At 41.3% G+C, this 12,330-nt stretch overlaps 1 protein-coding gene across 2 annotated transcripts in view; it reads left to right on the top strand.

The window, feature by feature from the left end:
• Positions 1-12,330, top strand: part of ITPR2 (inositol 1,4,5-trisphosphate receptor type 2) — a 269,683-nt gene that overhangs the window by 30,812 nt on the left and 226,541 nt on the right. For both annotated transcript variants that reach the window (XM_069806681.1, XM_069806680.1), the window contains exons 2-3: positions 1,975-2,045; positions 11,497-11,612. In XM_069806681.1, the coding sequence (XP_069662782.1) occupies positions 1,975-2,045; positions 11,497-11,612 (187 nt within the window). The remainder of the gene's footprint in view (positions 1-1,974; positions 2,046-11,496; positions 11,613-12,330) is intronic.

The raw sequence follows: 12,330 nt of genomic DNA, 5'->3' as shown, positions 1-12,330 counted from the left end.
TGGAAGTCTAACATGTTTGAACACTGCAGCTAACTGGCTCAGAGAGTGTGCACCATCTTGTTTGTTCTTCTCAGCACCAACACCTTGTTTTCTATATGGCTTTTGTGAACAGTGATGTGGCGTCATGATGGAAGTTTTGCATTTCATCCACAGTTACAGTTGCCAGGTGCACAAGTTGTCACCAAGGAACACAAGCTGTTCCTTGTGAATTACGCTTGGCTTCCAACATACTGTCCTCCATCCTGACAGTGCTTAAGGGCCAAACCTTATGGGTTCATTCATAAAGCCTTTGAGGGATTTTGTTGAGGGAGGGGTACTTTTGGGTGTTAAAATCCTTTGGCAAAGCTTCTGTTAAGGTAGTCCTTTCCAGCCCTGTTTCTTCCGTGAGTCCAGGTTTTAGGTGCTGTTTATAGGAAGCTTTGGTCCATTAGATCATAGACAAAGGGCATCTTGCAGGACTGTCTCTTCCTAAGTCCTGCTTTCTAAACCTCACTTTGTTCTTGTTAAGCCTGGCCTAACCTGGACTGTGAAAAACACAACTCCGTAAAGCCATGGCAGGTCCCCTGTCTGCTCCTGGAACTGTGACTTCAATTCTTCTTCCTCACTGACACCTCATGTTTACATCCAAGTACGTTATGAGGTCTGAGCTGCTGACTTCCAAAATTCTTGATTGTTTTTGCGTCTGTTTCTGGGAGCTGCAACCACAGTGGGCAGCTTGTCAGCAGTCAGCCTGCTAGAGGTAGAAAATTCATGGGCATGCTGGGGGATTGGTCTTGCTGCGCTTGTGCCTAGGTGCAAAGCCTTCACCAGCTTGAGTGAAAACTTGAATGCATCTATTGTGTAATTTGGCTGAACCCAAATTGTGCTTTTTTTGGCAATTTCCCCACAGAAAATGCTGCTAAGACTGTTGGTGTGAAGTGGCATGGCAGTAGTGTGTCCTTAAACATGATTTTCCTGAATAATTGTTTGAAACAGGCAGATTATTTACAGGATGCTTCCTGAAAGGAAGCTGAATTTATGTTTGGGAAGTTCTGTGATAAGATTAACAATTTATATTTTTTAATTTTCTTGTTTATTTAACTTCTAAAATATTGTAAGAAATATATTTAAATTTTATGCTGTCGATTAAATAAATGCTTATTCATTTTAGCAACGGAAAATGTGATCCTGTGAGTTTTGATCAGAGCTGAATCTTAGTTCCACACGCCTCCTCAGAGGAAAAATATTAGAAATGGTGAAGAAGAATAGCAGAATGTTTAAAGACTAAAATCCAGGGTGCTTTATCAGATTCTAGGTTAAAATTCTAAATAAAACAGTGATATACTCCTGTACCCATGTGAAGGCTGCTTACTGTGCATTCCCTTAGAAGTCCTCAGTGGAGATGCAGGAATCTGCAAGCATGGGACAGCTTGCAAGCGTAGGGCCAAGCTAACCTGAAGTGCTTTAAATGTCCTTTCTCGTCTCAGATACAATTGTGCCTTCCCAGCGTTTTTATGTGAGGTCTTTTTCCAGGGTTCATTTAGGCGGCTCAGAGTCTCTCTGTTGATTTTGATGAATTTTGGATTATGCCTGAGGGTAATGGCTGTGCAAATGTGACAGCTGCAGAAAAACAAACTGTTTCTGATTCAAGGTTAATGGGCTCTAACAAAAGAAAACAAGAATTTTACATGTAACATGAATGTACACGGTGTAACAAAAGGGACTTCAACCAGATTTAAATGAAGTGGGATCTGAAACATAGGCCATAATTTAGTGCAATAGAAGAAATCCTCTTTCTCAAAGGAAAATGTAGACTTTTCTTTTTTTGGTTATGCTTAGTAACGTAATGATAGAGTTTCTAAGGTTGTTTCTTTAAGCTAAATTGGAGAAATGAGTAAGCTTCTGTATCTGTGGTGTGACAGGTATGTCTCTGCATTTATATACACTGATGTCAAATGCATGTTTTAGTAAGTGTAATAACTTTTGTTTTTCTAGGTTAGTGGATGACCGGTGTGTGGTTCAGCCAGAGGCAGGTGACCTTGCTAATCCTCCAAAGAAGTTCAGAGGTCAGTAACTGGGGATAAATTTTTTTTTTTTTTTTTTTTAAAGACCGATGGATGCATGTTCTAACTCCTTGGGCACTTTGCCTTATCCGACATGTAACTTCCCAGATGCCTTCATGGTTTGTGAACACATTGCCAAAGTTTCAAACTGGAATGTGATTTTGAGAACTAAATACCAAATCAGCAAAGGCATGAGGGGTACGTGGCAAACATGGGGAAAGGGACTAATGTTCTTGTAGTGCAAGAGTTGGGTGCTCTGTTCTGTACGCTGAACGCTGATCCCCTGCTGGGTGACCAACAACCTGCTCCAGCCCTGTTCTTACTGTAAATGGGAAACAAGCTCGTGAGGTTCAGAACTACTTGAGCTGCTGGTTTATTTATTTTTTTAAAAGATAAGACAACATTTTAAGGACTACCCCCAAATACTTTGACAGCATTTTGTTTTGCCTAAAATTGTATCTGATTTTCCTCAACTTTCTTAGACATGACCTTGTGGATTTGGATAATTCTGCTGGTTTGCTTATTGGAAAAAACAGCAATGCACTGACAACATGGAGTTTCTGTGTCTTGAATGCTAAAAAATACTCCTGTGGTATCAGAAGTTCTGTGTGCTTATATGCAGGGAAGGAAATAAAACCTCTCAGTCTTGTCTGTACTTAAGCCATTGGCTCTAGCTGTGCTAAAGTAGAACCTTACTAGCCTGATCCAGACCTCTTTTGGCTTAAATGGGCTTGGATTCAGACCTGTTACGAGACACAGTTACGGCTTGCCTGGTTTAGAGCAAGGGAAACGCATTTCATGGCTGCTTATATCTTTCTCAAGGAGTTGCACTAACATTCTTAGCCTTATTTTATTTCCAGTGTTTATTATACTGTAGTACGTACATGCTATTATTGCAAAAAAAGTTGCATTTAAAACATTGAGAGACTGAAGTTCTGCTTTCCCAGAGTATTCAAGTTTTTTTCCCATTATATATTCAGGAAACATCAGCAGTTGGTTCCAGTTCCAGCTGTGAACATTCAGCACATTGGCAGATCTTGGAAACTGAGAAAGTGAGGATGTATACTTAGAAACTAATAGTAATAAATTTCAGTGACTTGCGTGATGTCACGGAATAACTTTACAGCAGAGATGGGGATAGCATCACGTTCTCCAGTGTGGCTTTCAGGCTACATAACTGTGATTTCATCCTCTTGCTGCCTGCAAATACATGTTTAATTCACAGCTTCCAGGCGGCACAAAATTTCAGGTGGGGATTCTTTGGACAGTATTTCTGTCACTTCACCACCCTGATGTGTTCCCAAAGTAGAACATATCCAAATTTCTAGATGAGACGGGGTCACTGGAAAAGATTTGCATGTGATAGTGTAATTGCAGAATACATCCAAATGCCTGCAGTCAAGGAGCTGAATGTTTGAGGGCTTGATTTTATGACTTCAGTACAGTAGAGTTTTTCTATTGCAGTTCTGTGATGTTCTTTCCTAACTTGAAAAGGCAAAGAAAGAAAAAGTTGATAGTGTTCTTGTTGAGTTTTCCCCCCAAAAACCCAACCTGATCTCAACAGCATCAAGAAGTCTGGGCACTTTGATCCAGGGTGCAAGGTTATTGAACTCTCAGCGCTAATGGCATGCCATCAGTGGTTGCAGTAGTACATGTGTACATAGATAAAATGTCAGAAGGGGATGAGACACAGACAAGACATACAGCTGTTTTCTGCTGCTGGGGGAATGCAAGGACTGTACTCCTGAGTTGCCTTCCAGCTTCTGCAGGGGAATGTTTTCTGTTAGGTGTAGACAGTTTTGGCTCTGTTCCCTATTGCAACCTCTGCCTGTTGCTTGCATAACACATCGCTTTATCTCTAGTTGCCTCTGCTCCTTCTTCCCCACAGCATCTAACCTTTCCTTTCCTCTAACTCAGATACTCCACTTCTTGGGGATCCCCTCTTCTCCCTTTCCCTCCGTGCCCTAAAACTTGTTACTAGCTACTTTCCTCCTCATCACTGCTGCCTCTTAGCTCCCTTTGGCTCCAGCAACCTCTCTTCTGTCACTCCTTACCTCTTTCTGGTTTAGGGTGCACCCGTATCTGACTTAATTTTGAAGTGGCTTGCTTAGCTATTGCTAGCATTGTGGTAGCATGCAAATTTGCATGAACTGCAACATCTGTAGGAGAGGCTAAATGAGTGAAAAAGTGAGTTTTGTCACCTTAATTGATGCAACCCACCATGCTTTAACATCATGGCTATATTGTTACAGGCCTCATCTAGTAGCATTTTCATGCTGCTTCAGGTAGGTGTAATCAAGTGGGATTCAAGAGAATGGCTGCAGCAAAGATAAAGCTATCGTTTAGTTGTTTTCTCCTTCATCTTGCATGTCAAGTTCTAAGTGTGTGAATAGCAAGTGGTTTGCTGAGAACACAGCAGAAACTTGCTGTCTAATTGGGAATTAGTGCCTGGTACTACAGAGGTGTCTGTATTATGAGAGCAAGCAAAAGCACATCCCTGCCATGCTTTGTTAAATTTCTTAGCTCTGCTCAAGAGCACTGAGGCAAAAGACTTGCTAAATATTGTTCTTATAACCAAGAAATGTAAACAGAAACCATATTTTCCCCCCCAAGAATCTTCTGGGAAATAGCATTCAATTAAAATTGCAAAGTTAATAAAACAAACAAGTTTTGTTTTAAGTAGGTTCCTGACATAAAAAGAAGACTTAGGCATGAATGATTAAATGAACGATTAGACATAAGCAACTAAAAATAGCATCTAACAGCAGGAAGAGTAGGGCCTCTTTAGTAATAGGAACTGCTCTCTGTATGGTTTACAATGTTTTTATCACTGGTGGCTGAACTGGTGTTGATTTGAGGTTAGAGCACGACCTAAGAGTCAAAGAAGTATGAGAAAGGCATATTTCTAACAAGATGTTTAGATTCTAAGGACTGACACTGAAAATTAACATTAGAGGACTATGTTTGGTCTTTTTTTGGTAATATTTTATCAACCCTTTCCCCAACAAAAAAAAAAAAAAAAAAAGGTTGTGTTTTCTAACTACTTGTATCCCTCCTACAGAGTTCACTCGGAGATCAAATTTAGGTACTGAGCTGTTGGCCTGAACTGAAAGCCTACGTAAGGAGGTGTCTCAAAATAGCAGTTTCGTTCTTGTTATGTGTTTACTTTCTTTTTTTTTTTTGAGTGGGTGGTAGCTATTCTAGTTGTTTCAGAACATCCTACAAAATGGAGTATTGTTAAGCTAAGGAAAGCTGTGGTTGGTTTTCATTTTGTGTCCATACAAAGAAGCTGTGGTCCAGATTTTTCCTTCAGTCACACTGAAATGAACCTGGAGTGGCTCTGTGTTCATCAATGTGCATATCCAGATCTGCATCAGTGCAAAGGAAGGCAGAATTGGTCCCACACGTGTTTCCTGAAGTCTGTTGGGGAAAAAAAAAAAAAAAAAAAAAGACGTTTACTATTTTGCTGTTGAATTTAAGGGACTGATCAAGCCAGGTGCTTCTTGTTCTAATTCTAACTGAAGCTAGTGAGAGCTAAAGCACTTTGTGTTGTGATGGAAGTGCTTATACCCTGCTGCAGGGCCAGGTTAGCAGAGATTAGGAAGAACAATGTGTGCCAGAAGTCCTGTACCCCTGAAGAAAAGTCACATCATGAGCAACAGAACTGCAAGTTTCCTTAGAGACTGTGACCTTAAACACACTCCAGCCTGATGCTGTTATCTCCAGTGGGAAACACTTATCGGCTTCCAAGGTGTAAAATAGCACAGATAAGACCTGCTTGTTGGTCAAATTTAGGAGCTCTGAAAAAGGAGCACAAGTCTCTCTTCTATTTTAAATGTAAAATGACCTAAGTTCTTAAACTGATTTAAACTTCCCTACATTTTATACACCTTTTTCTTGAGGCATCTGCAATTAAAGTGATGTGTGAATTCCTAGATATTCTTCTCTTGCCTTTCTCTCAATTTTTAGTCTGTTCTAAGTTTTTTCTGACACTGTTCTTTCCTGGTCTCTCCCTTCCACTATGTTCCTCTGCGCTCTCTCCTTTCTTCCTCCTCCCCTTTCCTCTGCTGTCTGCCATTTTCCTTCTTACTTGCCTTGTCCTACATAATTTTTGTTTGTCCTTGTGTTTTCTTCTTGTTTCTCTCAGTTCCATAATTGCCTTCATTTTCTTCTCAGACTCCTGATGGCTTTTTCTGTTGTCCTCCTTAGGACTCTTCATTGCCCCACTCCTTGCTCCCTCACATTCCTCCCTTTCCATTCTCACTTCAACTCTTTTTTACCTTTCTGTATTTGTTTCAGAACGTATAGACATGTACACACTGTGATTTAATAGCCCTATCACTTCCACTTACCCATTTGTCAGCCTGTTGGCTTAAGTAAAGCCATGTGATAATTTCTCTAGTTCTGCAAATCACAGAAGTCTTCTGTGATGGGCAAGAGTTGAATTTCTAACACTCCAAAAAAAAAAAAAAAAAAAAAGGGTGTGTGTATGTGTGGGGCGGGTTGGGGAGAGGAAGCATCTGACAAATATTGTTCTAAGCCATCTTTATCCAGTATCAAGAAACATTTAAAAGGTGTTATATGAGTTATTTTCCTTTTCAGACTTCCTTTTTGCTTTTTGCTCAGAGGATGTGCTGTGTGTGGTTGTTCCACCCACTATTGCCTTTTGAAGACTGGCATTTTGTGGATGTTCGCAGGCTCAGGCAAGCTGGTCAGTTCAGTGCTGAGTACATCTTCTGTGGGTTGTCTCCCGCACTCTGAGAGTTGCTGCTTTCCACCTTTTTGATTATTCTGATTAATGAATGTCATTTTTTTTCCCCATAAAATAAGTAATAGATATGTGTCTCAGCACTGATAATTTGTCATGTTTTCTTACTTTCTAATATGCCAAAGTGTAGTATAGGAGGTTAAGCCTGTAGTGTGATGAGGGAGAGCTTCCCCTTTTTTTCCATTTTGTAAAGAAAACTTGAAGTGATTTTTATTGTTTTAAAGAAGTGTATGTGTGCTGGGGTGGGCATGTTTCTCATTTTCTCCATCTTCACTTTATGCACAAGTAATTGAAATTTTGCCTGGAAGATTTTGTAGGTATGAGAAAATTTATGAAACTGCAGAAGATGAACGCATGAAATTTTAGTAAGTGAAACTGGCTGATACTTTTAAGTGATTTGCTTTAAAGCTATTTGTTTACCTTTGATAGTACCTACTTGATTAGTGTCCTCAGGAAGAGAAGCATTTATGTAAAACTCTGTAATGAGTTAGAAACTAGGACTATCTGAGAACGTCTGGAGAAGTTGGAAGAGACGGTCTGTCTCATGAGTGGGTTGCTAGACTGACCTCCAGGAGGGCTGAGCCTTTGATCTACTGCATGTGCTGTAAAGTTGCTTTATAATCTTATGCCTCAGTTTCTCTTTTTTCCTGTTTATTTAAACTATAGCTTCCCTAGGGCAGGCACTGCTTTTTTCCCCGTCCTGATGTTTAGGACCACAAAGCTTGAATTTATATAGTATCCTATTGTTACTCTAACAAAAGTAAGTAGAAAAAAACAGAGAAAAATAATGAGATGACCTATTTTTTATGTATCTGGAATCTTAAAAAAAGGGGGGGGGCAGGGGAGAAGCTTGTCTGGAAACAAAGAATTTGAATTTTTTTAGTCTATAAATTGAGGAAAATACAATTGAAGTAATACTGATTTTAAAAAAAGTTCTTAGTAGTTCAACTTCTAGAGCACTAGACTGGAAGTCAGGGGAGCTGTGTTGTGCAGCCTTGTTACAGATGAAGCTGTGGGGTGGCTGAGGTTATCTAGTAACTACTCTACATTTCCTTTTCTTTGAGAACTGTCATTAGGAAAAATTCACACACCTTTGGGAGGCAGACCCACACAGTAGTGACTGCAGATCCGTGTATGTCTTGCATTTCTCTGCAGCGTGGTAGCGCTGTGCTTTGAGACTCTGCATGAGGATGGGAAGCGGTGTGTTTACTCAAGTAGCAGGATGTGTGGGGAGTAACTGAGAAATGAAGACTGGTCCTATAAAAAGAAGGTATTGTTACTTCAGAGAAATAAGTGTTTCATGAAGTCTTCTGGGAAGGCACATTAATTATACATTTTTACAGAAAATAATAGTGGACTTTTTGTCTTATGAGCTGAAATCCCAATGTTCAAAGTAAAATCTCCTACAACATACAGTATGATTTAACAATACACAGCATTTTGTAATTGGTTTTTTTTTTTCCTTCTCGGTGTACAGGATATTGTAGAAGTTACTTGGGAGTTATGTACTCTAGGTTGTGTGATACTGTTCTCATTGTAAATGTTCCCCTTTTAAATGAAAGTAAACACCTTTGCAAGGTGGCTAGATTTGCTTTGATAAAGATTTATAACACTTTCTCCTAGGAACAGCAGCTCAGGGCTGTGATTAGGGAGCAAATCGGTGAGGGCTTTGGGTCAGTGCCAAGGAAAGTTCTACTACCGGTGATGTGTTTGCGTGAACAATCTTTGCTGCTACGAATAGTAGAGGAAGATCAATTGCTGTGAAGGGAAGAGGCACTGCAATGAAAAGCTTGGTATAATGATGGCCAAGATATGAGAGGTCAAATGGCATATTTGCAGAACTAAAAGCACTGCAGCTTAGTTCGTGGCTTGAGAGCCAGCACTGTTGCAAACTGCTAGCTCTGGGGGGCACAGGCAATGGGAGAACATGTGGCACGGTCTTACTCTAGTGGTTTTGGCAGCACCAACACCAGATAGCTGTGCTTAGCTGGGCCTGATTGTAGTTGAGAGTGCTGCCTATTTTATTTTAAGTAATGAGAGTTTGTTTTTACTTAGGAAAGGCAAGGCCAGTCTTCACACTAGATTTCCCTTTCCTCTCCTGTTGTGTTAGAAGAGGTGTTCCTACTGTAACATGGTTTCAGTACCTCCTTACAGACTGTGAAGAGATAGGTATGTTGGAGGATATGTGAAGGATGTATCTCAGAGGAGCTAAATCTCCTCCTCTTCCTCCCTGTGTGAAAGAGTAATTCCATTGGCTTGACAGTGCTGAAAATGAGAATAGGATCTGCCTTGGTATCTAGCATCTTCTACAGAGAGGTTGTGAGTTTGACACCTGAATTTCTACTTATAAGGGTAGAACAGTTAGGAAACTTTTCTCATCACATGTATGATAGGTGGGACTTCCCACATGTGCTGTTGTGGATTGGAGAGCTGGAACAAGTCCTAGGTAGTTAGCAACTGCAGATGTTATGCTTGCTCTGGGAATGAGTAGGACAGCACCGTAAAATAGAAACTGCTGCTGACCTGACTCAGTGGTTAAAAACCCAGACCGTGACTTCGGGATAGTTCCCTAGAGCTTGCCCTGCTAATGTTTTTGTGATGGTAATGGGTTAATGACGAGATTACACTGTATTTAAAAATGACATGCAATGCTGGTGAATTCAACAGGATCACCTACACATTGATCCAGTATGTAACTGGAACGTGTACTTAGTGTTGATATTGTGGTTGCTGTTTCATATTACAGCACCTTTGGTAACAGATGTAAGGGTGACTATACAGTGTTTTTGGAAAGGGATTCTCTTCAGAGAAGGCAGCAGGAGACCTGAGGGTAGAGAGCACTGTTTTCGAATTATTGTGTGCTGTGTATGCCATTAACTGTGTTGAGTGTGCTAGTAAATAAGCATTTCATGTTCCTCACATGGAGCCAGTGTGTTTGTTCTCTTTTTTTTTCTCTTTCTTTTCTGTATTTTTGTGAAGAGCACTGTCTGTGCCATACTCTGTGCAATGTGGCTTTCCGGTGGTGTTGCAGAGTCTCTTTGTGGGTAAGTTGCCTGGTGACCAGCAGAGAAGTGATGCTGCTGATTCTGGCCAAACTGGGGTGTCAGCACCTGCAAGATGTGCTTGTGGGATCAGAAGAGGAACTTCTTTATTCTTAATCCAGCTGTGGGGCAAACCCTCTTCTAAGTAGGATACATTGCTGCTATTACCTGGCTCTAGCTTGTGCCATGGTTGGGTGGCTGGGAGTCAGGTAGGAAAAGCTGCTTCCCTCCCGTCTCTACCTTCCTGAGACCCTGACATGGAGCAGGGAAGAAATTCTTCAGAGGTTGTTCTCCTCTGGGGGTGGATTAGTCCTCAGAGAGTGCTTGGCCGTCTGTGACAGTTAAATATGGAGGGCTAATAGTTTGGGACAGACCTTACTTTGACATCTATAAATTGCAACCCATGTTCGGGAAGTTTCACACTATAATACACATGCAGTCCTATATGTTCTTACTAGTCTCAGAGTAAAACTCTGGTTGCTAAATAATATTTTCCTGTCCCTTCCTCTTGCCAATGGATACACGTGGGGTGTGAAAGTACAATTACCAACATTTGCTGAGTAAAATGTCTTTCAAGCCTAGCTTTTAGAGCAGTGATGATTGGGACCATGCAAGACTAGGTATCATTTATCACTCTACGAGTAGTTGGATTTGAATGAATCGTGAGCCTCTATTTTCAATCTATAGGACTGTCACTGGCCCCAAAAAGTCTCGAGTCAGGGAATTTAACAAAACTTAGTTTGTTGCCAATTAACATTAACTTTCAATTACTGATTCCAGTATTGGGAAACAAAGATGAGCAGTTGAACAAGCACTTAGGGAGCACCCCTTGGCTTCCCCCCAGACACATCCCTCCCCCTTCTGAGTCCGCAGCCCCCTCGCCACATGTGGTCCCTGTGGGGAGAAGACGGGGGTCGTTATGTTGCAACTCACTTTCCTTTGCTGCTCCTCATTTCTTACTCTGTGGCTCCCTGTTGGCTGCAATCTCCTCAGGGTGTACCTCCTCCTCTGTCGTGGTTTGCACAGCCACCCAGCTCAGGCGGTTCCTCTCGGGTGGCTTTCCCTCCCTCCTTATCCATTTCTCGCCTGGTCTGTTGGATGGTGGTGGTGTTCAGTTTGTGTCACTTTGTTGTTTTTACTGTTAGCTTTTTTTTAATCAATCTTAGTGAAGGTGCATGTAGACCCGAACACCGTGTTAACCTCCTTGGTGGCTTGCAGGTGAATGCCCATGCAATCCTTTGTTTCAGCAGTACCAGAAGGAGCAGGGCAGCCAGATGTATGGTGTACAGAAAGCAGCACTGTTTATTCAGGGTTTCACATACCTTCAAACAGTGTATCTGTAATGTGCTGCAGCAAAGAGCGCTAATAAAGCAGCAGGCAGTTTTGCATATGGCAGGCTCACAGCCCTGGGACTCTTACAGAGGTTCCACGGAGTGGGCACGTGTGGGGCAGTGGAGGCTTTAGGTTCAACTCAGATGTTCTGTCACCCTGTTTATGGTATCATTGCCGTTAAGCTGCTTGGTCACTATGTTTAAACACTGGTATCTAGGCATTTCTGGAAAAAGAAAACCAAGCAAAGCATACTTACAAATGAAGGAAGTGTCTTTCAGCATTACTTATGCGTATTTCTTTCAATCTTCCACAGACTGCCTTTTCAAGGTGTGTCCTATGAACAGATATTCAGCCCAGAAGCAGTACTGGAAAGCCAAGCAAGCCAAACAAGGAAACCATACAGAAGCAGCACTGCTGAAGAAACTTCAAGTAAGAGACATCTGTATTTGTAATCTTATCTCAATCTGCAGGCTGTAGAATTATGATAGAATGAGAAAGAATAATAACAAGTGCCTTGGGAACCTCTGTGATGGGTATTATTATGCCACTATAGCAACTTTATATTCTCCTTAGCTCTCCTACCTCCTGACTGGTGTTTATTGCCCCTGCCCTGGTTTTTATCTTTCTTTGGGCTGGGGGTTGTGCCCTTGCTATAAGCAAAATATTGCTTTCAGAAGTTTGATAAAGTAAAAATGGAGTTGTTAAAATCAGGATTGGGTCCTGGTTTATATCGTGCTATTATTTTAGAAGTCCTTTCTAGGAGTTAGGCAGAGGGGTGGACAAAGAGATGTTTTCAACCCTGTAGTCTGGAAATTCCGCAGAATTGCAGCTGTCTTTGCTTTCAGTCTAGGTGATTCTTCTCTGAAGCATTGGGCAGATTTTATTTTGCATCAAATACAGTGTGGATGGAGCAACTCCTTTGTCTCTGAAAAAGAGCTGGCCTGATGTTATAATTGAATGCATAAGACTAAGTGAAAACAAGGTCATATCAAACCTGGTTGATAGTTTCCTGTGCAGTGGAGAGGCTGCCAGTGCTTCCAGTTAAAACCAGCAAGGCAGGCACATGGTATGTGGCTAGAGCTAGCTATACAGCAGATTAGAGATAGGATCTGAGAGTTTGTTCTGTGGCTGTGTTTGAGCCAGACTA

Source organism: Haliaeetus albicilla, chromosome 19 (assembly GCF_947461875.1).
Source record: "Haliaeetus albicilla chromosome 19, bHalAlb1.1, whole genome shotgun sequence".
Lineage (NCBI taxonomy): Eukaryota > Metazoa > Chordata > Aves > Accipitriformes > Accipitridae > Haliaeetus > Haliaeetus albicilla.
Note: the sequence above shows the minus strand (reverse complement) of the source record. Positions and strands in the feature narration are given on the sequence as shown.